Consider the following 23845-nt stretch of genomic DNA (forward strand, 5'->3'; position numbering starts at 1 on the left):
TATGATCGAGTTTTGAAGTATTTCAAACATATTTTTTATTTGTTTTCCATTTTACTGCCTATAGACTTTATATGCTTATCGTTTAAATTTAAATTATAAATACAATCCATTTGCTTGCAATTATGTTTACCGCTATAGATCATACAGTTTCTAGTTATCAATGTTCCAAAATCTTGTTAGTGAACTGCAACATTTTTGTCTCTGGCAGTCTCTGCTATCATGCAAAACTACACACGTTTTTAACATGCTAAATCTCAAACTTTGACCAACCCTTCTGTCGACAAGAAAGTACGAGCTATGGAACTCAATCTAAGCGGGTGCATTGTAGATCAACGTTGCTAACTAATGTGTCTCAGATAGGGGGTAGAAGTTATCAAACATACAATTTATGTGTGTTTCATCCCTAAGCGCAAACCAAACTAATTATACACGAAAAAAATATCAGATCGGCAGCATGGGCAAAATACCGAAGGGTAATTTCACATATGATTAACAATTTATTCCATCCACCATTGCAGATAGTACGCTACATTAGTTGTATTAAAACATCTCATCCTAAATGCTAGACTAAAGTTCAAAGTTGTCGGAGTGCTACAAACTTACAGTCCGGTACACTGTAGTAGAGATGGTCGGGTACGGGTATTTTTACCCGAAACCCGTACCCGACGGGTTCGGGTCGGGTTTCGGGTAACGTGAAAAAATATTTTACGGGCTCGGGTCGGGTACGGGTAATTTAAAAACCAAGGCTTCGGGTTCGGGTCGGGTACGGTTTTGAAAAACTCTCAATTGGTCGGGTACGGGTCGGGTACGGGTAATTTGATTTTCGTGCATTATGAGAATTTAATTTTTAACATGTCAAACCTAGGTGTTTTCTTAGTGTCGATAATCGATTAGTGTCGATAAATGTATGGTATTTACTTAATTGTGGGGTGCTGAACACCAATCTCCATTCCATTTTTTATTTGGGGCCGTCCATAAAGCACGTGACCTAATTATTAATGATTTTGGCACTTTTCCCCTTAGCCACAGGGCGTTGTCCTCACAGAAACAAATTACGTAGCTTTTGCACAACCCCTCAAATTAACCAAATTTTGCGGAAATTTTTTTTTTTAAATTAAAACAAAATAGGTAATACAAACTAACTACGAATCAACTTTTTCTTTGACACCAAAAAAATCCAAGCTATCATTGAAGCTGTTTCAAAGTATGTAATGAATTTTTTTTTAAAACATATGTCAAAAAACGTCAGTATGCCAAACTTCGAAAAGTCATAAAAAAACAGATCTCATGATATTGCACCTACATTTTGGATTCAGGCACTTGAATGTTATAGCAATAAAGGAAAAATATTATGAAACAGCTGACGTAAAAAAATTTCAGGCGGATGGCCACCGATTCCCTACTGTGCATTGAGATGTTTGGCACGAAGCAAATATGTATATGAGATTTGACAGCGATAGCATAGTCTTTGTTTGCACTGTGACCAGGGATGTACAGAAATATCTGTGTTATACCGATTTTTAGATTGAATCGATGACACCGAATCTGTACTAAAAAATTACAGGTTTTTGGCAAATGCAAATGAATTATTAAATTTTTCTCAAGTTATAAACAATATTAACTTTGACTTTATTATAATATTAAGATTTCAGGTTGCTGCGATGTTCACATAAAACTCGTCGTTTTTTTAACTTTACCAGCCATGCACTTTTCATAGTGGACCTCTTCCTTATAGTGGACCATCCGCCTGTCCTCTGGGTTCATTAACATGCGTTCACATTCACACTCGGTTTTTGTCTAACTCCGGCCATCATCTCGAGAAACCACATATGACAATTAGTGCATATAACGTGCGAGGTACCCAGGTATTTAAAAAAAAAGTCCAGGACGGGTCGGGTTCAAGCAATTTCGGCGTTGTTTTCTTTCGGGTACGGGTCCGGTACGGGTAGTTGGAATAGATATTTTTCGGGTTCGGGTCGGGTACGGGTATTTTAAATAAACCATACTACGGGTTCGGGTCGGGTACGGGTTTGAAAATTTTCGATTAGTCGGGTACGGGTCGGGTACGGGTAACAAATTTCCCATACCCGACCATCTCTACACTGTAGTACAAAAAACAATCCAACTTGTTAGATCACACTGTGGCGCTCAAGCACCAGAAACATTTCTTTCTCTTTGTTCGTTTATCCCAGTACAAATAAAATTCTGCGGAAAACAAATCTATCGTCTACCCCTCTTGTATTTGACACGGTCAAAAAAGAAAATAGTGCGGAGCATAGTACTAACGCTATCATACATTGATTCATCGTATTGTAGAAACGGTTGAATAGTGTGTGTGTGTGTGGAAAAAGGGAAACCCGCCCACTGAAGTGGCGGTTAGTTAAATGTATCATTCATGCTTTGCGCTAGGTGCAATTACATTACCACACTGGTACAGCCACCGTCTTCAGAAGACGACGGCGAAAGCTTAGCAGTAACCCAAAATAGTCCTAGAGTTTGCACACAATTGATGGTGTCCTGCACAGGCACCAGCACGCACCGATTAGTAGCGTCAACCAGCCGTGGAATCGATGGCAGCTGCAGGTGTAACTTCAAGCTTCTCGCTCTGTCCGCCGGCTGCTAGAGCATCCACTATGGACAGCTTTTCCTCTTGAATAGTCAATTTCTGCAAGAAAATACATAAATCAATAAAACATGTTATAGAAATCCAAACAGGTTTTTAACATGATGTTTCACATCAGTTTATGTGATGTAAAGGCTTGCTATTTTGGTTACTTTAAAAAATTAATCTAGATAGATAATCAACACTTTAAGACTAACTGTGTAATATTGTAAAAGGCTTCTTTGTGTCGGTTTCCAAACGGTTTTGCCTTAGTAAGGGTTTGTTAAATATCAACTGATAACTAACCACGTTGGGAAAAGCGGATCGCTCATTTCATGCAGGCTATCTCAGAGGTTTTGATGGTGCTTTTAGTTTCAAAAATAGTTCTGAAGAATTGGTAAAGAGAACAGGGGCGAGTTGTTGAACTTAGGACAACCTCGCTCAATCCTCCAAATCCACAAAAATTTACACAGCGCTTTTCAACGGGATGGATTTGCGAGCCCCTGATTCAAAAAGTCCCGATGAAATAATTTCCCATTATACGACAAGCACTCACCTGCACTGACTCGCCAATTTTATCGATAGACTCCTTATCGAGCTCCTTGGCGCCATCCGACAGCGTACCGCTTTCGGGCTTGTTTGCGCCACCCCCAGTAATGCCGCTCGCAGCGACCGTTGTTGATCCGGGTGCGGGTGCAGGTGAAGGACTCTTACGAGCCGGTGGCTGGTACGGTGCTCGTTGTACAAACATGTTATCAAGTATGTGATCGATATCACTGCTGATCGGTGCACTGGCCGTACCGCCAGTACTAGTAACGGTGGTACCGGTCATTCCACCGCTGCTGCTTACCGTTACGCCTCCGTTGTCTTCGTTCTCGTTTCCACTATTCGCGGATGCATCCGCTCCGGAACGATTGTTTTTCGCTTTCCGATCAGGTGGCGCTAGAATTGGAATTGCACTAGTCGGCCGTCGTTGCGACGGTAGTGGTCTAGGAGCTTGGGTTTGCGATTGTGGAGCGTAGTAGGTTATTCCTCCGCTGGACTGATAGAGAGCTGCCGTAGCTGCTGATGGGGATGGGGTATGCGGTACAGCTGGTGCAACCGGCTGAGGTACGACCGAATTGTAATTTTGATACCCAGTGTATGGTGTAGCAGGATACTGCGCTGGAGTTGTGGGTGTGATAGAGGGAACATAATTCAGTATTTGAGGAGGTGGGGCGGCCGCTGCAGGTTGCGGGGTTGCCTGTGGTGTTGCTGTTGTCTGTGGTATGTACGCCGCAGGAGGTGGAGCTTGGATGTACTGATGAGAACTGGAGCTCGGTTGGTTGTACTGCGGATATTGTGCGGCAGATAGTATTGGATTTTGCTGCGCGGGAACCACTGGTACTGAAGGTACCGGCGGCTGCTGTTGAACTTGCACCGGCTGTGACGGTGTACCGGTGACGAAATCAGCTCCAGCGGGTGTCGTAGCCGTGTAGTAAGCAGCCGCATGCTGATATTGGACAGGAGCCTGGGTCGCCGACTGTGGTTTGCTTGCAGTGCTCGGTTGACTACTGCTTTGGACGAGATAATCGTTTTGCAGGGTCAGCGGCAACGAGGTTGGTTGCGGTGGTTGATTTATTTGATAACCTGGCTTTGGTGCTTGTGTACCAAGCTTTTGCTGTTGTTGGTGTTGTAACTCCTGTTGAAGTAATAACTGCTGTTGTTGTTGCTGCTGTATCAGTTGCTGTTGCTGCTGCTCATGTAGCGGAGACTGAACAACAACAACGTTTGGATTTTCCAGTGTTGATCGCTGACGGAGACTGGAATATCGTTTTGCAGACCGGGAGCTACTGTCACTGGGCAACATCTGCTGCTGGTTGACGGTTGTGGTCGGTAGAGTTCCGCCCAGATGAACGTTGTGCATTTGAGACGCAGCAGTTTGCGCAAGTTGCGCTTGTTGTTGTGGTTGGGGTAGCTGAGGCGGTGGACCTTGAGTTTGTGGGGTCTGTGAAACCGCGGGAGGTGCCGATTGACTAGCCAATGAGTGCAGTTGCTGTTGATATTGTGCTTGCTGTTGAAGCTGTTGATATTGCTGTTGAGACTGTTGCTGTTGTTGCTGAAGCTGTTGCTGCTGGTGGGCTAATTGTTGCTGTTGGGTCGCTGAAATCGTAGTTAACTGACTCGCTTGTGTTGAAACAATCTGCCGAGGCGATATCTGAGACCGAGTATTCATTGCTACACTTGTGGCAGTCGAAGGCAACACCTGCTGGCGATCTTTGCTAGTTCTCTGCACAGCCGGGGGCGGATATTTGGCAATGTCAGTTTGGCCAATTTCGACTGATTGAATGGTAGCGTTGGCAGGTGGATTGTATGGGAATTTAGCGTCCTTTGGCATCTTCGATTCATTGTAAGAATCGTAGTGATCGTCGTTGACATATGCAGCCTGTTGATGATGCTGTTGGATTGGCTGTGGCGCAGCTTGAGAATGAGTTTGCTGAACCTGGGATTGGGCAGATACCATTTGAGCGTGAGGCAACTGCGGTGGCTGCTGCTGCGACTGTTGCGATTGTTGAGTATGTTGCTGCTGAATCAACTGCGGAGGTTGATTTTGGTAGTGATGTTGAATCGCCCGTTGATCGAGTATACGATCCGGCCCAGTTTGAACTCTTTCCATCGCATTGTTCATCTTATTACTGTTACTGCTACCGGATAGAGCACCCACGCTATTGCTGTGGACAACCTGACCAGCAGCACCACCACCAGGTAAGGGCATGCCAGGCTCAACATTTTTATTTCTTGTTTGATTTTTAAACTGGAGCGAGGTGATAACCTTATAATCAGGTCCTCGTCTATCTTTTTCTTTACTTCCGCGATTATTAATTTTGTTTTCCTTGTTGTGATAATTATTAACGTTGTTGACTCGTTCGGCACTATACCGGCTTCCGTCCGCCCTAGCGTCACGGTAGTTGTTTTGTTCATATTGATCATATTCTCGTTCCCGGTCCCAATTACGGTCGCGATCCCGCTCTCTTTCCATTCGATCTGTTCGCTGATCATACCGATCTGTACCACGGTCTCTCTCAATACCACGATCTCGGTCTAGTCCACTGCGGCTGCTGTTGTTGCTTGCTCGAGCACGCTCACTTGTGCGACGTTCTGTACGCTGACGTGCACTGTTTCTATCTTCCAACCGATCGTTAACTGATGATCTACCTGTTTTGCTAGCTCGTCGCGAACTTTGCGAGCTTCGTATTTTTCCACTGCTATTGGTTTCAAGCTCTGGAAATTCTTCTGGTCGCGGTACTTTCCGCAAGCGGTTATGTTCAGGATTGTTATTTGACTTCGAATAGGCATCTTCATCCTCCCAATTTCTAGTGTATTTGTTAGGACCTCGACTAAAATTTAAAAACAAAATAAGCAAAAACAAACTCTTCTTAATAATAAATATCTTCTACTTACGCATAACGTCTCCGCCTTCGTGCACGCGGTGGGCCATCTTCGCTACGTATATCATATCCGTAGGCGGACACCAACTCCGCTCTGGACTTTGGAGCCTGCTCGCTCTCATCGAACCTATCATGCGTCCAACGGTCCGCTGAGGCCTGCCACTTTTTCATTGTCTTTGATGCTGCATTTTTATCAACTCCTTTGCGCTCTCCACCTATACCGGAAGCGTCATCATTTTTAGCATTTTCATCATCTGCATCCTTTCCCTCGTCTTCGTCTTCCACTGTACGATCATCGTGTTCGTAAAATGTGCCTTTTTTCGGGATATACTGCGGATTGCTACGATCCTCGTCGTCGTCCACCTTCCGCTTGCTGTCCGCTTCCTGCTCCTGACCATCGCCACTTTGGCGCTCATAGTCCAGCACTTCGATCACATCGTCATCAGATCCATCGTCACCTTCCTCTTCCTCGTCCTCATCTTCACCTTCACTGCCGGCTAGTTCCTCTTCCTCACCACTTTCACTGTCCTCCTCCTGATCGTCATACTCTTCTCCATCCGAAGGCGAGTCGGATGCCGTGTCGTACTCGGACTCTACTGTGGCCAGACCACTCTGTTGAGAGGTATCCTCTCTGGCGGCATCGTTGGCGTTCTATAGTGTAGTAAAAAAATTGCATTAGAATTAACCCATGTCAATAAGACTTTTTTCAAGTTAATAAAATTTACGTATTTTTCAAGCCATCAATTAGTTCAAGATTCAATTTGATCTTTCCACTAACTTTACGTTACCTTCCTGCTGCCAAACACGACCGCGCGTTATAAAACCATTATCTCACTTTCTCTCCCTCTTCCTAGCCTCAACTCATATACATTTTTGCATCGGGACAATTTGAACCCGAAATCGCCGATTCGTGGCAGAAAAAATAGAAAACAGATGATAGCGGCGAAAGAGCGAAATGTGATACGGGGAAGGAAAGAAGCGATAAATAATGGCTTTAATTGGATTTCATTCACGAATGCAACGCTCGAACGACTCGAGTCGGGGCGGCATCCAGCAATTTCTCCGATCGACAACAGCGACGACGTACCCACGTAGCTGTGTTCGCGCAGCTATAGAGTCTCGTGCACCGGCAAGGTTTATATTGTCGACGTGTGAGCGCTTTTGTTGTTGTTGTTGTTGTTGAACAGCCGGTGTTGCATGGACATACACTCGCAATAAGCGGCTATTGCCAAAATTTCTCTAACATAGCTTAAGTAATACTAGAATGAATTTGATTATTATCGTCCGTGAGGCGTCCTTATTCTGCGCAGCTCTTAATTATGCGCACTTTGTATGAAAATGTCGATGCCGTTTAGTAAGAAAGGAAACATAAGCAAAATGTTAACAGTTAATATATAGGAAATCACTTCCAAACATCATTTTTAAAAATCTGCTTTTAATTGATATTTTTTTAATATTTTAATACGAAGTGCGCAGAATTAAGAGCCGCGCAGAATTTGGGCGCCTTACGGTAGTTATTGTAGAGAGAAAATCTTCATGAAGATATCAACGATTGTGCTTGTAGATAAAGAAGAGCCGGTCAAGACCGCTACGCTAAGCTGAAACGTTTGGGATGAAAAACTCACAAAGAATTACGGAAACGATGTTTTCTATGTTCATTAAGCAGACAATGTGTGCAGCAGGAGAAGCGAGAAATAAGCGAACTGGAAATATGATACAAGTTTGGAAAAATAAACCGCATCCCGACGGGACTTGAACCCGCAATCTCCCTGTGACAGGCATGACACTTTGACCAATTAAACTACCGGGGACAGTGGTACTGTTCCACAATCTATATACGTATCACATTTCACTGCCAACTTTTTCTATTGTTCATCCCTAACTACACACACTGCTGTGCAAGCGTTATTTCTACGACTGAATGGAATGTCTCATCACACACAGATCTTTCACCGCTCAAGCCTAAAGGTATGGTCAAAATACCGTGTTTTGGACCTTAGCGCATACCGTTTTTTTAACTTAGTCATTTTGCAACCGATTTCGTAAAGGGAAAGATAGAGCTCTTAAAATATATACAGTAGACTGGGACACGGTTATATGGGAAAAAGCTATGATGTTATTTTTTCGCTCCCAAGCACTTTTCGTGTTCCTTATTGGTCCTATAACAACTGTGTAACTTTTTAGATCGATCGGTGGGACTATATTTTTGCGCCCGATTTTTCAAGTTACCATACGATTTTGTATGGGAAAATCCAATTTTTCAAAACTTATTCTCCAGAGTTGTCCAGTTGACTCCTAAAAATATATCGATACATGATATTTGTAGGAAATTTTCCTGCGAAAAACTCTTCTAAAGACCGCAAAGCGCTACGATGCTTGTAGAAAATTTTTTTAGCCTAAAACTGATTGAATATCTGACGAAAGGCTCAACATTGAATTTTTCTAACAATACTGCTGCGGTATGCTGCTACAGTTGTTATAGGAGCCATAAGGTGCATGGGAGCTGGCATTCATTTTTTATCCCACCCTAATATACAGGTACTGTATTGTATTAACTTCACCAGAACATGTTGAGCTATTTGAGCTTAAATCTAATTTTTATACTTTTTGACGTAATTTTTCAACAATCGTGTTATAGATCATCATTTAAAAAATAATCTTTAAGATTAAGAAGCCTCGGGCAGCTTGTAAAGAATTTACTAGAGTCATGCAAAATCACAAATGAATTAGGCATCAAATTCCAATTTGTTTCATGTCAAGTACATATATTAATTTGAAGAACTTCATTTTTAAGATTAATTATTCAGCAACTAAATCGACTTTACTTTTAACTTTTTTGAACTCAAAAGGCATAAAAAACATTCTGCATGAATTATTCTGCCTAAAGTAGTCAAATCCGGATTTCGTTTCCATCGGAATTTAAAACAACCATTTGAAGTCCGGTGTTAGTTCAGTCCAATCGGATTTCGTTTCAGTTCCGTTTCGAAGTCTGCCTCGATGACCGTTTTTTTTTGTTTTTTTAGTTTTTAGATTGAGTTTTGGAATGTAAAATTTACCAAAATAAAAAAAAATAACGAAATTTTGAGACTTCCCAATATGACAACGAAAATTAAAAATGAGATTTTGGAATGGTAATTTATTCAACAATAATCTATCACGCATGAAATATCGAAATAATCGGTGTTAAACTACTATAAACTTCGATGCAAATTTAACCTGAAATGTTGATTTATACAGAGCGGCACACAAGTGACACTAGTATCTAGTCGTGGGTAGTTTTAATTGGAATGGTTTGGCTACACTGAATCATCAAATTATTACTATAAACGTACTCTCGAATTAGAAAATTTTTCCTAATTTTTCTCATCTGATCTCTCATTTCCAATGCACATCAAAGCATCACAGAAGAACTACATGTGAAGGAGCGAATCGCGTGCAAAGAATACGGATTAAGTGTATACAGTGAAATTTCAATTTCCAAAATTAAATTCCCTGATTCTCCCTGATGTTCCAAAATTTTTCCCTGACTATTCAAATTTATTTTAAACTAATTTAAGTTACGATTATCATAGGTTTTTTCACCTAAATCACAAAACTAAAACGGATCAGACTTAAACTGGTTCCTGCGAAAATTCGCACCAGTAATTAAAGCAGCTTCGCTTTTGCTAACTTGAATCTTGAACAATAAAATATTTTTGCTGAGAAACACGTCCAGTTTGATAAATTGAAAATAAAAATTGCATTGGTCGACAAAAGTGAAAAAAGTTGTCCCAAAGCTCAAATAAGTACCCTAGAAACCATATCATATGCAGTCGATTGCAGAAAAGTTTAGATATTTTTTCTTCCTACTTGCAAAAGTGGAAAATCTCTCCCAATGCTTCTAAAACTCAAATGATAATTTTTCCTCATAAGCCTAGGGCTTCTTTCATCAAGCCAAACAATAATCACGTTGTCAAGATGAATGGGGTTTTTTTAAGTTAGTCTGACAAGGTTAAGTACTTGGGACTAATTTACGACAAAAAACTTATTTTCAAAGAGCACATTGAGAGTTTACAAGCCAAGTGCATCAAATATACGAGATGTTTATATCCTCTCATTAACAGGAATTCTAAACTTTGTTTAAAGAACAAACTTTTGATTTACAAACAAATTTTTAGACCAGCAATGCTTTATGCTGTACCGATCTGGTCAAGTTGTTGTTCAACAAGGAAGAAAACGCTCCAAAGGATTCAGAATAAAGTTCTGAAAATGATTTGGAAGCGTCCTCCTTGGTTTGGTACACTCGAATTACATAGACTTACTGGTGTTGAACCATTAGAAGCTATGTCAAATAAAATTATTAGCAATTTTCGACAAAAATCGTTTCAATCCTCAATTGCAACGATAAGCTCTCTTTATAGCTCTCTATTTATTTAATAAGTTAGCATTTAAGTTAGTTTACTTTCCTTTCTTGACAAGTAGGTTTAAATCCCTACGAATGATAAGTCCTAATTGCGAAAGCAAACAAATCCTACCAATTTAAATTACAAATTACTATCAGTGTTGAGAAGTCACCATTTATGATTGGACACACATACTCATTATATACTAATATTTATCATAAATACTTAAGCTACTAACAAATCCCCCTCTTAAAAAAAAAAAAAAAAAAAAAAAACCTAGAAACCATAGCTGTTCAATCATTCTAATTCATTTGGGTGCTCATGATAAACGCAGAAGTGCGTCAAAAGGCCGCAGGGTAATTACTCGCTGTGTTACATTAACTTTTCGAGGGGCAATTAACTATTTTGAGACACACCTATTTTGACAAGAAAATCAATCAGATTTGAAATTCTAGTTGGATCAATTGCAGTCCATAAGAATAACCTTTAGATTTATTAGCTCGTATCATCATAAATTGATTGGTCGACCACTTGAAACCTCAGCAGGATCCTTATCCGGCTTTAAAATTGGAGTATTTTTGGCATTTTTCCATAATTTGGCTGAATATTAATATTGAAACAATTTCTGAGAATTGCTCAAGAAGAACTTTAATTAAAATGTCACCAGGTGCTTCTGTATTTTTGAAAATTTTAATGATAGATTTAATCTTATTTAAACTAGTTCCAATTAATTCCAATATATAGAAATTTGATAACATCAATGTGTGACTTCGTATTTATTGGACTTACTATATTCTGAGTTATGAACACATTCAAACTATTGAGCAAGTCTTTGAGTCTACAGTCAATTGGTTGCAAGAAAGTAATCACCATTTTTGAATACTGGAATATGACAATGGCGATAGTGAAGCTTGCTCAGGCGATGTTATAGTTCGGGAGCAATTGTGATGAAGTACAAGAAACTGCAAAAAAAAATCTCGTTCAAACACGGTTTTTTTACGAAAGAAAGGTAGTAATTAGCAGAAAATGCGCGCACTACTGAATGACTTGTTAGTACCTATTTGGATACCGTAAACTGGGGTGACTTTGATCACCGGGGTGACTTTGATCACTATACCTCTTTTCTGAAAATGTGGTAAAAAAGCGCTCGTAGTGCTTGGAATTTGTCGTAATCTTCACTGATTGTGTGGATATATGTCTGCATTGCTACTATTCATGCATTTCCTGCTATTTGAACAGTGTTTTTTATACTAAAATATTAATTGAAAATAAAGTGTATTTTTGGCGATTTTTGTTGCATATAAACAATCGGTTCAAGCAGATTCAAAACAACAAGTTGCAATACGTAAAGTGTTTTTATTTTGTTCCCAGATTAGTTCTTAAGATGAACAAATATTATAACAATACATTTTATTGTTATTTTTGCAGGTTTTTACTCGAAGGCAATGTTGAGTCCCACAGTCCACAGCGTATTACATATTTCTTCTTAACAAAAACCCAAGCCGTGAAGTAACATGCAAATTTGGACAATTTCATATTCCTCGTGGACTAGTTTTTGACGATTTTAGACCACCTTCTCTCTCAGTGAATAATCATTCATATATATTCTAAAAAATTTTTATGAATCTTGGACATTCGCCATTATAAACTGTTCACGTAGAATGTGAATGGCCTTCAAATTGCTTTCCATATTTCTAAACTCGTTTTAGTCGTTTAAGGCTGTTCAATTTAGTGAAAGTAGCAAAGTGTTACCCCAAATTCATCAAAACAATGAAGTGATCAAAGTCACCCCGGAATGATTATTGTTGTAAAATTTTTAGAGCATATTCAAAAACAGCAAAATTGATGCTAAACTTTTGAAGTAGTGACTGAATCTTTTTCAATGCATGCCAGTACTTATTTTAAAAATATCAAAGAATATTGTTTTCAGTATATTCTGAAAATATTTGAGATACAATCAAAAAAGTGATCAAAGTCACCCCAGTTTACGGTACTTTTCGAAAAATTTAAAGTCACTTTTTCTTGATATCTTGGTCACTGAAGTCACCGCTGCTGCATTGTCTAACCATTACGAGCCCTGTACAAGGTATCATCAGTTCCTTGCAATTCATTCTCAGAAAGTTTTACTGTACAACAAAAAGTTCCCGTGCATTCCCCGCGGGAATTCAACTGAAATTTGAACTTTGATTACAGTTTAACAAATATACTTGATATTTTTGGAACTATTTGAAATGATTAGAGATCAGATTTTTGAGTTTGTGCAAATTGTGCATGCGGTTGCTGAGTAAGATGAGTTTGAAGGTCATTTTTCGAGGAAAACCCCAATCACTCTGCGGGAATAGGGTTGAATAAAGCCTATGCTAAAATAGATACGTTCTTCTTGAAATTTACTTTTTAGAAAATTCTTCTACCAAGAACAAATACTTAGTTTGCTGAACCAAGTACGAGTGCATGGTTTCAGTCATTTAAAAATTCTTCTTTGCATATTTTGAATACATTTGGCATTGATTGGTACTTTCGTTTTCGCGTCGGAAAAAGCAAATTATATAACCTAATTATTATTGAGTGTTGTTGTAGGGTTGCTGGTGAGCAAAAACAAAATACAAAATCGTCTGTTCCATTTCTTCAATGCTTTCCTCTTTTGTGATGAGGCAATTGCTTGATGTCGCTTAAGCTGGAAGTACAAAGTCAGCAGAACAGAGAGTTAATAGCATGGAAATTTAGTGCTCATTCGATGCTCATTTAATGCCATATCGCCGAATTTAATGCTCCATCATTTCTTTGAAAAATGCTCTTCTTTGCTAGCTTAAGCAAATAGCTAGCAGACAATATTCGAAAATAGCATTTTTAGTCACAAAACAGTTTTGTAACGGTCGAAAACATTGAATGCACATTAAATGCTCTTTAAAAACCTGATTCTCATGATAATTTTATTGATTTTGTATAAATTTTTCAATAATATGATAATAATATGATAATACATAAATAGCTTCAATTTTTTCAAACATTTTCCTCTGAAAACAATCAGAATGCTTTTGATACGATAAGATACCAATTAAATGCTCCCATATGCGAGCAGTTTCAACAACTTAGGTGCATTTTTCATTAGATATATTTTTTTCAAAAATATTGTTCTGCTAGCTTAAGAAAAAAGTTAGCAGAACATTGGCCAGAAACAGCATTTTTAAGCAAAAAACTGTTGTAGAATGGTCATAATAATTTAATGCTCATCAAATGCTTTTGTAAAAATCTGATTCTCATGATAATTTTATTGATTTTGTAAAAAATTTTCAAAAATATGATAATATATGAATAGCTTTAATTTTTTTAAACATTTCCCTCTGAAAATAAGCAGAATCCTTTTTTTTTGGTGCATTTTTCATTAAATTATAATTTTATTGATTTTTTCTAAATTTTCGAAATATGATAAAGATATGATTACCATCCTTTTTTATTGATTTTCAGATCAATTCTTTTGTCCTGATAAAGTCGGAAAGATCGTTTATTTTTTTATTTGTTTTTTTTATCTCTTAAAAAATATTTTTCAGCGCGCAGAACTTTTTTTTATGCAATTTTGAGTGATTGTCAGGTATCGTGTACCATTTCTAATGTTGTCTTATCGGCTTTTGAATGGTTGCGTGCGATTATGACATCATCATACCTCTATATAGTCCATTCCTGCCCATAATGCAACTGGTGATGCACTAGCAGTAATGAAATAATCGGAGTACAACCAGATCGAACCAATCTCCAAAAACATGATTTCCAGTCATCGATGTTCAATGTTCTAGGGATTTTTTGTAATTGGGGCTTATTACAGAAAACGAGGCGAGCGGCGAGTTACTCGCCTGACCAATTTTGATATTGCAGATGGCTGGATTTTGGACAAGTAGCTGGTCTGCGAAACTGTTCGACTCAGCTGTCACCAAACATGTTTCACTCGCATTCTCTCAGTCAGTGCCTGGAGGTGAGGCGAGTTGCTCGCCTCGTCTTCTGTAATAGGCCATATCATTATGAACTATTTAAATGATTTCTATTCTTCATGAATGATAGATTTTTCATTCTCACGTACACTGGTGTTAATACCTAACTCAATTAAAAAAAATGGCGCTTGGTTCAGTGAATTTTCTCGGCGCCTCAAAAAAAGTGCTTAGAAAGATCGATTCAACAGAGATCGATCCTGCAGCTCCGATATTTTTAGATGGATCGATCCTGGGACCGCTCAGCTGAATCGATCCTGAAGATTGATCTTTCCCTGTAGATCGCCCAATGCCTTATTCCGTATTCTTTTCAATAACAATAACTTCTCTGGCTATTTTTTAACAACTGCATAGGTGAAGAAAAAAAATTTTTTTTTAACAACTGTTGGTCCCTTTTTTCGATTTGTTGGGTACTATTTGGTCACTTGTTTTATCAACTGCTTATGCTTATTAGCGGCGAATGCTTATTAGCTGAGTCAATTGAAGGCCATAATCGTCTTGTTCAGTATTAAACTGATAAGATATACAAATTTTTAACCTATGACATCAAGAACACCAAGCCGGTCGAGGTTGTCTTGAAAGGTCTCACCAACGATCAAACCGTTGATGAGATCATCATCACCGCTCAACCACCGATCATCAAACTTACCCCAACAGAATTAATTGGCATATCTAATGAAACGAAAATCGGGCGAGAAAAGTCAGAGAGCTGGAATTTCCCTTGTTAATTATTTAATTCATTCTAACCGGACTTATCTCCCAGATGGTCTCGTCGTACGATGCTGGCCTAACAAGCCAGTCGTCGTAAGTTCGAGTCTCGGTTTGGGAGAGACTGTTAGTGTCTGTAAGATCGTAGCGCTAGCCACGCAACACTAAAACAGTCGGCTGCGAAGTCTTTGTATAGTAAGCAGAATGTCAATTTCCGAATCGGAATGTAGCACCCAGGCTTTACTTTGCTAACCGCACTGAGGTTAAAAATTTGAAATTTTTTGACAACCGCTGCTATCCATAATGTTCAGGTAAAGTGGGAGTTATATAGATAGTTTGGGGGAGGAGAAAAGCCCAATTGCGAATTTGCCAACGTTATGGCCATGGTTCAAAAATCTGTAACTTGGACCAAAAATGCCTCATTTGGGGAGACTCTTCTCACAAAAAGGCCATATGTCCTGTGAAAGAGAGTAACAATTTTCGCTGTGCGAATTGTAACGGCAACCATATGTCAAATTTTTATTAATGCCCTGTCCGTCTAGCAATTGTTAAGGCAAGGCAATTTAAACAAAATTCAATTTCCCAATCAAAACAAAATTCTCCAAGCTGTACCGCTGTACCGTCCATTTTTTTACTCTTTTACACAGATAACAGGTTCGGAATAAAATTCTGAAAATGATTTTGAAGCGTCTTGGTTTGGTACACTCGAATAACATAGACTTACTGGTGTTGAAACATGAAGCTATGTCAAATAAAATTATTAACAATTTTCGACAAAAATCGTTGCAATTCTAAATTGCTACGATGAGCACTCTTTTTAGTCAATAAGTTTAGAATTAAGTTAGTTGTAAGTATATATTCTTTTTTGATAAGTAGGTTTAACTCCCTACGAATGATAAATCCTAATTGAGACAGCAAACAAATCTCAATAAATTAAATTACATTTTTTAAATTTAATTCAATTTTAATTCAATTAAATTTTTTAAGTTATTGAAACTGCTCGTATATGGAAGCATTTAATTGGTATCTAATCGTATCAAAAGGATTCTGATTGTTTTCAGAGGAAAATGTTTGTAAAAATTAAAGCTATACAAATAATATCATAATTTTGGAAAATTTATACAAAATCAATGAAATTATCATGAAAATCAGGTTTTTTTCAAGAGCATTTAATGAGCATTAAATTATTATGACCATTCTACAACAGTTTATTGCTTGAAAATGCTGTTTTTGGCCAATGTTCTGCTAACTTTTTTTTTAAGCTAGCAGAACAATATTTTTGAAAAAAAAAATCATTTAATGAAAAATGCACCTAAGTTATTGAAACTGCTCGTATATGGAAGCATTTCATTAGTATCTAATCGTATCAAAAGGATTCTGATTGTTTTAAGAGGAAAATGTTTGTCAAAAATTAAAGCAGGGGCGACTCGTGGCTGTTGAACCTACCTGTTCAACTAGAAACTCTGAAAATCTGAGTTTGGGGAAGTAACTACAATTTTATCCGCGAATAAAAGCAAGTAATTCCCTTTGTTACTATTTAAAAATAAAACTAAAAAATAAGAAAATAAGAGCATGAATTTGGATTTGATTCATTTTTTGCCTGACGTCCCCATGTGCATTGCACAGGTTGCACCAATGGACGAGTCGCCCCTGAATTAAAGCTATACAAATAATATCATATTTTTGAAAAATTTATACAAAATCAATGAAATTATCATGAAAATCAGGTTTTTTCAAGAGCATTAAATGAGCATCAAATTATTATGACCATTCTACAACAGTTTATTGCTTAAAAATGCTGTTTCTGGCCAATGTTCTGCTAACTTTTTTCTTAAGCTAGCAGAACAATATTTTTGAAAAAAATATATTTAAGGTGAAACCTCATTGAATCCAAAAATGGCTGACTTCGAGTCACCACTTCGAATTTTCAAAAGCACAAGACTCGGTAATTCTCATTGCGTTCTCTATGAAAATTCTATTTTATGTTTGCTTCACCACAGCAAACATAAAATAGCATTTTCACAGGAAACGCATTAACTATTTCCGAGTCTTGTGCTTTCGAAAATTCGAAGTGGTGACTCGGAATCGGCCATTTTTGGATTCAATGAGGTTTCACCTTAATGAGAAATGCACCTAAGTTATTGGAACTGCTCGCAGATGGGAGCATTGATTTGGTATCTAATCGTATCAAAAGGATTCTGATTGTTTTCAGAGGAACATGTTCGAAAAAATTGAAGCTGTTCATATATTATCATATTATTATAATATTGTTAAAAATTTATACAAAATCAATAAAATTATCATGAAAATCAGGTTTTTTCGAAAGCATTTAATGAGCATTAAATGTTTTTGATCGTTATAGAACTGTTTCGTGACTGAAAATGCTAATTTCGCATATTGTCTGGTAGCTATTTTCTTAAGCTAACAAACAAATGCATTTTTCAAAGAAATGATGGAGCATTAAATTCGGCGATATGGCATTAAATGAGCATCGAATGAGCACTAAATTTTCATGCTATTAACTCTTTGTTCTGCTGACTTTGTACTTCCAGCTTAAGGGACATAATTGCTTGCCTAGCAACAGACGAAATTTGTGGCGGATGCCTCATAAATATAAATATTAGCGACCACGACCCACACGGTTGTGATGTCGGGTTCAATTCCCGATCAGGTCGAGGATCTTTTCGAGCTAGAAATTTTCTCGACTCAGCACTGGGACACGGTGTATCGTTCGTTGTACTTATCCTACAACATGCAAAATGTGCCAAAAACAATATCGATAACGAATTCTCTCAACTAATCTAGTTGATCGAGACCGTTATTAGCCCTCCAGGCTAGCGTGCGTAATTGTTTGTTTGTCTCATAAATATCACACCCAGAACCAAGCAATTAATGTGAAAACATTCAACAGTTTTTTTGCGATGTTGTATAAATTCATTCAATCTAATTCCTGCCAAATGAAAGTCCTGCGCATGGCTTAGTTAATAATAGTTGTTCGATCCCCGATATATTTAAAAAATATGATAAAAAAATCAAATCTTAAAGTTTCATAATATTGAAATAGGATAAAGGATGGCAAATTACATTGTAAATTACTTTACATTATGTTCCTCTATTAGCCAGTAGCCAGTACGCAACTCCAATTGTGCTTACATCACATAACGTCATGCACAGCAAGTGATATAAAACTTTTGTGGATAAAATGCGCGAGAGCTCCTCGTACTGACCATTCATCATATAATTGGAGTCAATCTGAGAACTGCATATACATGTGCGATAATTGATCAGTCCACTGCTGGCGTCATCCATGCACATTCAATGGATCACCTGCGAAACAAGAGTGAGAAACGCAGGTCCCACCAGCCTGAAGTGATCACACACGAAATCAAAAACTCTTTTCATGTAACATTTAATTAACTCCGATCCCAGCCCGGCACAGTCCGGCACGCTCGGCATCCATTTCCGATTTTTCAATCTTTTACATCCAACTCTTAGATACCCCGCTTTTTCTTCCCCCGTACTGGACTACACCGCAATCACCACTGCTGCAACCGGCGTTACTTTGCCAACATCATTTCTTCTCTGTGAAATTCGTTTATTGTATCGTATCCTGCTTGTTACAGCAACGCTCGGCAGTGGCGAACGCGAACAACACAGTCGCTCCACAATGGAACGCATGTCTGCGGCTACGTTGGCGTGCAGCGAGCGGCAACGAAGAAAAATCTCACTTATGTACCGACCGATCAGGCAGCGCGAGGTGAATCGCGTGTTCGACTGGCCAACGAGATCGGCATTCACCAGCTGTCCACTCCGGCGAAGTGTCTGTTAATTGATATCAGCTCGGGATCCCGTTGATTGGAGTATGAAGAAGAAGAGGAACATTTATGGCAACCAAGCACATTTAGTTAATTTCAGGTCATGGATCAATACCATACTAAAACAAAAATACAGTAGGATAATTACTGAGCAAAATATAATTAGTCAAGATAGCATTTCGGGAGTTATTGACAGTGGAGGTTTATACCGTTTTGGCAAAGACAGATAATTGTCACAAATTGAGCTCACAAAGGCTAAAAACGCTTCTAAAAGCCAAAGAGGGTTGAAAAAAGAAAGTTATCCCAAACTGAGGTTAATAATCAGGATGATCGAATCTTAAATTTTCACATTGCGCTTTTGGGAGACTTAATAACAGATGATAAAATTCAAATTGTGCGTTTATGATTTACACACAGATTTGAAAAGTTTGAAGCTTTTAACTTTCGCTTAAGGGTTTACAATCGCGGGCTTTTAAAATTTCGTTCGACAGATTTCAGATGCAAATGAATCCTGGACGAGATTCAGGATCCAAAGATGAATCCTAGACATGGTTCATGATTTTAAAAGAAAATGTCATTATTTCACTTAACTGTGAAGGAAAAGTCGAAATTTGTAATTTGCTCAAAGTAGGAGTAGTTACAAAACAAAGAAAGGTTCAATGTTTCATCCTTAAAACAGATTAATTATATAAATCAGGTTACCTTCAGCTTTGGTTAATGTAGCTGTTTCCATCCAGAGGGGATTAAGCCGTTGGATGGGGGATTTACGAATGGGAGATTTCACATGTGAAAATTGAGGTATTATTTTTTTAGTGTCCAATGACTATATTACTTATTCTGAATTCAAGTTAGACATTTTCTGAATTCAAATTAGACATGACCTGTTCAAAATAAAAGTTTAAAAACGTCTGTATTTTTTTCCATCTATTACAGCTATTTCTACATGGTTCTAACAGGGAACAAACGTTCATGTGAGTTATCAAAAGGGGGTCATTAACTAACAATGATTGAAAACTGTATCGTATTAATGATTGAAAATGATTTAAAACTTGTGGTTAATTTCCAGTACAATTTTTTCTTGCCCAAGGTAATTAGTATAGCGAGTAAAACTTTTGATAGTTCAAAAACGATTATTATCAGGCAGAAAAAAAACGAAGCTGGTCCATTTAGCAAACTAGCGAAATGGTAGGTATGATCAAATCAAGAGTGAAATAGTCATTGATATTTTAGTTAAGCTTTAAATCTCTATGCTATATGGAATTAATTCAGCGGTTCTTAACCTCAGGGCTAGTAGTAAACTTGGACAAAAATAATAGTAACTTTATTGATTTCATTCATTCAAATAATGATCAAAAAGTGAATAGTATAGAGCTTTAAAATTTATTACTCAACCTTAAATGAACCATATTTGGTTCTCGTACAGTCTCTCCATGATTATGGATCACTTAAGAAGATGTATGAATTCAAAAAATCATTTCTCACCAATTTTATTGTTTATAAGTAATCTCTAAATGTTTTCAGTCACAGAAATATGTAATCTTTCACTTCATTGAGTATTTGTTTCCATGTTTTGTGGATATTTCTCAGAAAGTATATTTATTTCATAACTCACCAAATACACAATTATGGATCACTTTTGAGAGCGGTTCTAATTATGAGACAATTCGCATCATATTATGGATCAGCATAATAAAAACAGCTTTTGGCAACAAATTTATTCAATAAACCTTATGCAAATTATGTAATTTGAAGAAATAACATATTTCAAATCGTATTAAAGATCCCGTATGGCCTGGCCACATTCTATGTGGCTTTTGAGATTGCAGTTAGATCGAGAGTCCAGGTCTGTCGCTTCCGAAGATAGCAATGAACCATTGTATACGATACATAATAACAGTTTTCCGCTTTACGTAGCTTTCCTGTCCCTCGTGCCTTGGAAATAATATTTTTCAAAGGCTCAGCACTGTTTAGCTTCCGTTTAGAGCTCAATAGAAGTTGAGAGGGTGTTGTAATTGGTGAAAATCACATTTGAATCGGAGTGATCCATATTTATAGAGAACTATCTTGTCTCGGTCCTTAATATGGAACACTTAGAAAATAACTAGTTTTTACAGAAAAATCGTTATCAACCATCAACATTTTGATGAATCGTGAAGAACTTACCTTGATCTTTGTGTATGAGTTATTTTTTGCACGAGAATTGGCGATAATACCACATATGAACCTTATGAATGATGAGCGTGCTACTTACGCTGATTGAGAAAAACGACAAATATTTTGATAGATTCTGGAAGACAATATTTCACGCTTATGAAAAACACATCAATCTAGGAATGAAAACGATGTTTTCTGTGTTCAAAGCTAGCAAATATGGCATATTTTACTGCAAAAATGTTACATGCCTTCGAACCGTTAGTTTAACTGAGTTAAATAACATGAGACACAAAAGTGATCCGTAATTGTGGGAGTTCCATAATTGTGGGGGGAGTGTATGACTGATTCTCGTTAAAATAAATTGAAGTAAAATCTCTACCAATAATTCTCATTGGAGTAGTTATAATTTTGTCGGGATATAAAATGCATAGAACTAATCATTAAAAAACATGAATTTTTACTTGTTCAGCACTCAACAAATTGAGGCCCAAACACGACGATGCTGAATATAGGGCCCTATTACAGAAGTCGAATCGTCTCGAATCCCTCTTTTTTCAAATGAGACGAGTTGCTCATAGAAGACGAGTTGCTTATAGTCCCTTAGCTTCGGGTTTTTTACTCCTGTTCAATCAAGAAGAGCAGGAGAGTACAGTCAATATAAGAAAATTAAAATAGTAACGTAACTTCACGCACAACACAGATAAAAGATGCGAACAGTTTTTAGAAGAAGCCGTTACATTGGCAGTTCGTAGACAGTTTGTTTGTATCTATCCACTTTTTTCCAAGGTGTGTTTCAATACAGAAATAGTTATTTTTGCTCATTTCATGCATAGATCACTTTTTGTGAATTTTTTGAAAAAAAAGTTCAAATATACACTAAGATCGCTTTTATGTGGTTTATTCTATTTTTTATTATACGTTATTTCCACGGAATTTGAAATTACCGCGGTTTTCTAGTATATTGAGAGTAAAATATACGTTGTATAACAAATACATGACGATCTTTAAAAACAACATTGTTTGTGGGAACATTTTTTTTTTTTTGATTAATTTGTTTAAATAAGAAGAAGCGAAATTAGTTAAACATAAAATGTTGCACAGTTTCGTAATTTAGTTCAAAAATTTGCAAATCAAAAACATGGCATACAACCTCTGCTGTTCATTTCATGACAGCTCAGTATTGTCTCAATCTTCCATTCAAAGAAAAATATAATCATTTCGGCCTATAACAAAAAAACTGTTATCAGGAAAATCTTTACGTGCGCTTAGAGATGTTCAATATATATTTAAGGCTAATTAGTGAAACAAAAAATCAACTATATTGATTCTTCGCCCACAGGAACAAACGCCCGTATGGTTGTTTCGGGGTAAAAGCTACATGCGATCATGCCGTCTCAAGTGAAAGTCACAGTCAAAGGTAATGCAACGTGTCCAAACCCTTCCGTGCGACTTTTTTCTTTCGAATATGTAACCAAGAAGTCAACAAACTGTTGATTGACTCGAACTTTAGCGTCCAAATGATTGATAAGACATCGTGTTGGTATCGCGGTACCATTGTAACACTTAATTCCCTTCAAAGTGTTATATGTTTTATCAACCCACACGCACTGACATTCACCTTGATCAGAAATGGCATTCGAAGAAAGGAAGAAAAAAAAAACTTCCTCCATTTTCTACCAAAAAGGAATTGTTATGTGAACCCGATGTTAACCAGAATGCAACTGGTTAATCGTAACAAAAGATTGTACTCACATCCGCTGAATTATCGGTGAGGTCATCCGATTCCGACAGCTTTTGTGTAGGTTTTTCTGACATTTTATTCGGATCCTCACAACGTCACTATTGTTAATCCCGTCCTATCCTGGATTCAATTCGATTGGTTGCGCAAACTTTTTTGTTTTCTCGCGTTATCACAATTCAATCACAAATTTGCTCGGGACGGACACAAAACAAGAACTGTACTCAACCGTGCCCAACAGGTAGCCCGAGCAATCCGGGTTTCAGTTTATAACTGCGAAAATATTTATCGTTTCGCTGTTCCGAATGTTGGTCAAAAAGTATTTCGCGGAAATCGGAAAACTTTTTTTCTTGCCAATGGCGAAACCACGATTAGTACGAACCGTACAATAACGCACTGTGGGCCTTCTCCAGTTCACCTGCAGCAATACTATCGCACGGAAAAGTGAAATGGCTCGCGAATCAAAGTAAATTAATGGTGCTTTTACCGAATAGCGAAATGGTAACACGCACGGCGATTATTTTCCTTTCGCAAAGTTCGGATCGGATTCGGAGAAAATTCAACTGACAGCTGGGTTGACGTTCACGTTCCATTTTGCTATCAGTTGTTTCGTTTCGGTTTCCGTTGTGTTCCTTCGTTGGGAGCGTTGCTACATTAAGCATGGCGCTTTCGGCTCATTCAAAACCCTCAAAACACACCAAAAACCGAACTATTTTAAAGGCACGTTTTGGTTTGGAGTATTGATAATGCGGGATAATGCAAACCAATAATTGCTGATTCGTTTTTGTAGTAGGATTAAATGAAAACATAACCTACTCTCAATATTCAACTTTATTCTACCACAGACAAACAGACGTGCCACTCGATGACGATTTCATCGACCAGAAAAATAACGATTATTTTGAAATTTTGCTTAGTGGGCAATAATGCCGCTAGTTTCGCTATAAGCAAGCGTCCACCTCCATTATCGAAGACAAAAACCATTAGTAATGCCGCTGGTGTTGATTGTATAACAATTCCTCGAAAACCATTCCCCAG

General features: G+C 37.7%; 1 protein-coding gene across 1 annotated transcript; it reads right to left on the bottom strand.

The window, feature by feature from the left end:
- Positions 1-7: 7 nt before the first annotated feature.
- Positions 8-23379, bottom strand: LOC129722102 (histone-lysine N-methyltransferase 2D-like). The gene is made up of 4 exons (XM_055675337.1): positions 22822-23379; positions 6044-6681; positions 3159-5979; positions 8-2665 (listed from the first exon to the last, which is right to left on the bottom strand). The coding sequence occupies exons 1-4, from the start codon at positions 22882-22884 to the stop codon at positions 2552-2554; spliced, it is 3636 nt and encodes a 1211-aa protein (XP_055531312.1). The 5' UTR covers positions 22885-23379; the 3' UTR covers positions 8-2551.
- Between the last annotated feature and the right edge of the window lie 466 nt (positions 23380-23845).

Source organism: Wyeomyia smithii, chromosome 2 (genome assembly GCF_029784165.1).
Source record: "Wyeomyia smithii strain HCP4-BCI-WySm-NY-G18 chromosome 2, ASM2978416v1, whole genome shotgun sequence".
NCBI classification, from domain to species: Eukaryota; Metazoa; Arthropoda; class Insecta; order Diptera; family Culicidae; genus Wyeomyia; species Wyeomyia smithii.

Bases quoted from the DNA above. Each gene is read 5' to 3' on its own strand.
- LOC129722102 (XM_055675337.1), bottom strand. From the start codon at position 22,884: ATGTCAGAAAAACCTACACAAAAGCTGTCGGAATCGGATGACCTCACC. The intron at 5,980-6,043 runs GTAAGTAGAAGA...TTTAAATTTTAG, and splicing joins CGAAGGCGGAGACGTTATGC to TCGAGGTCCTAACAAATACA. The intron at 2,666-3,158 runs GTGAGTGCTTGT...ATTTTCTTGCAG, and splicing joins AAATTGGCGAGTCAGTGCAG to AAATTGACTATTCAAGAGGA.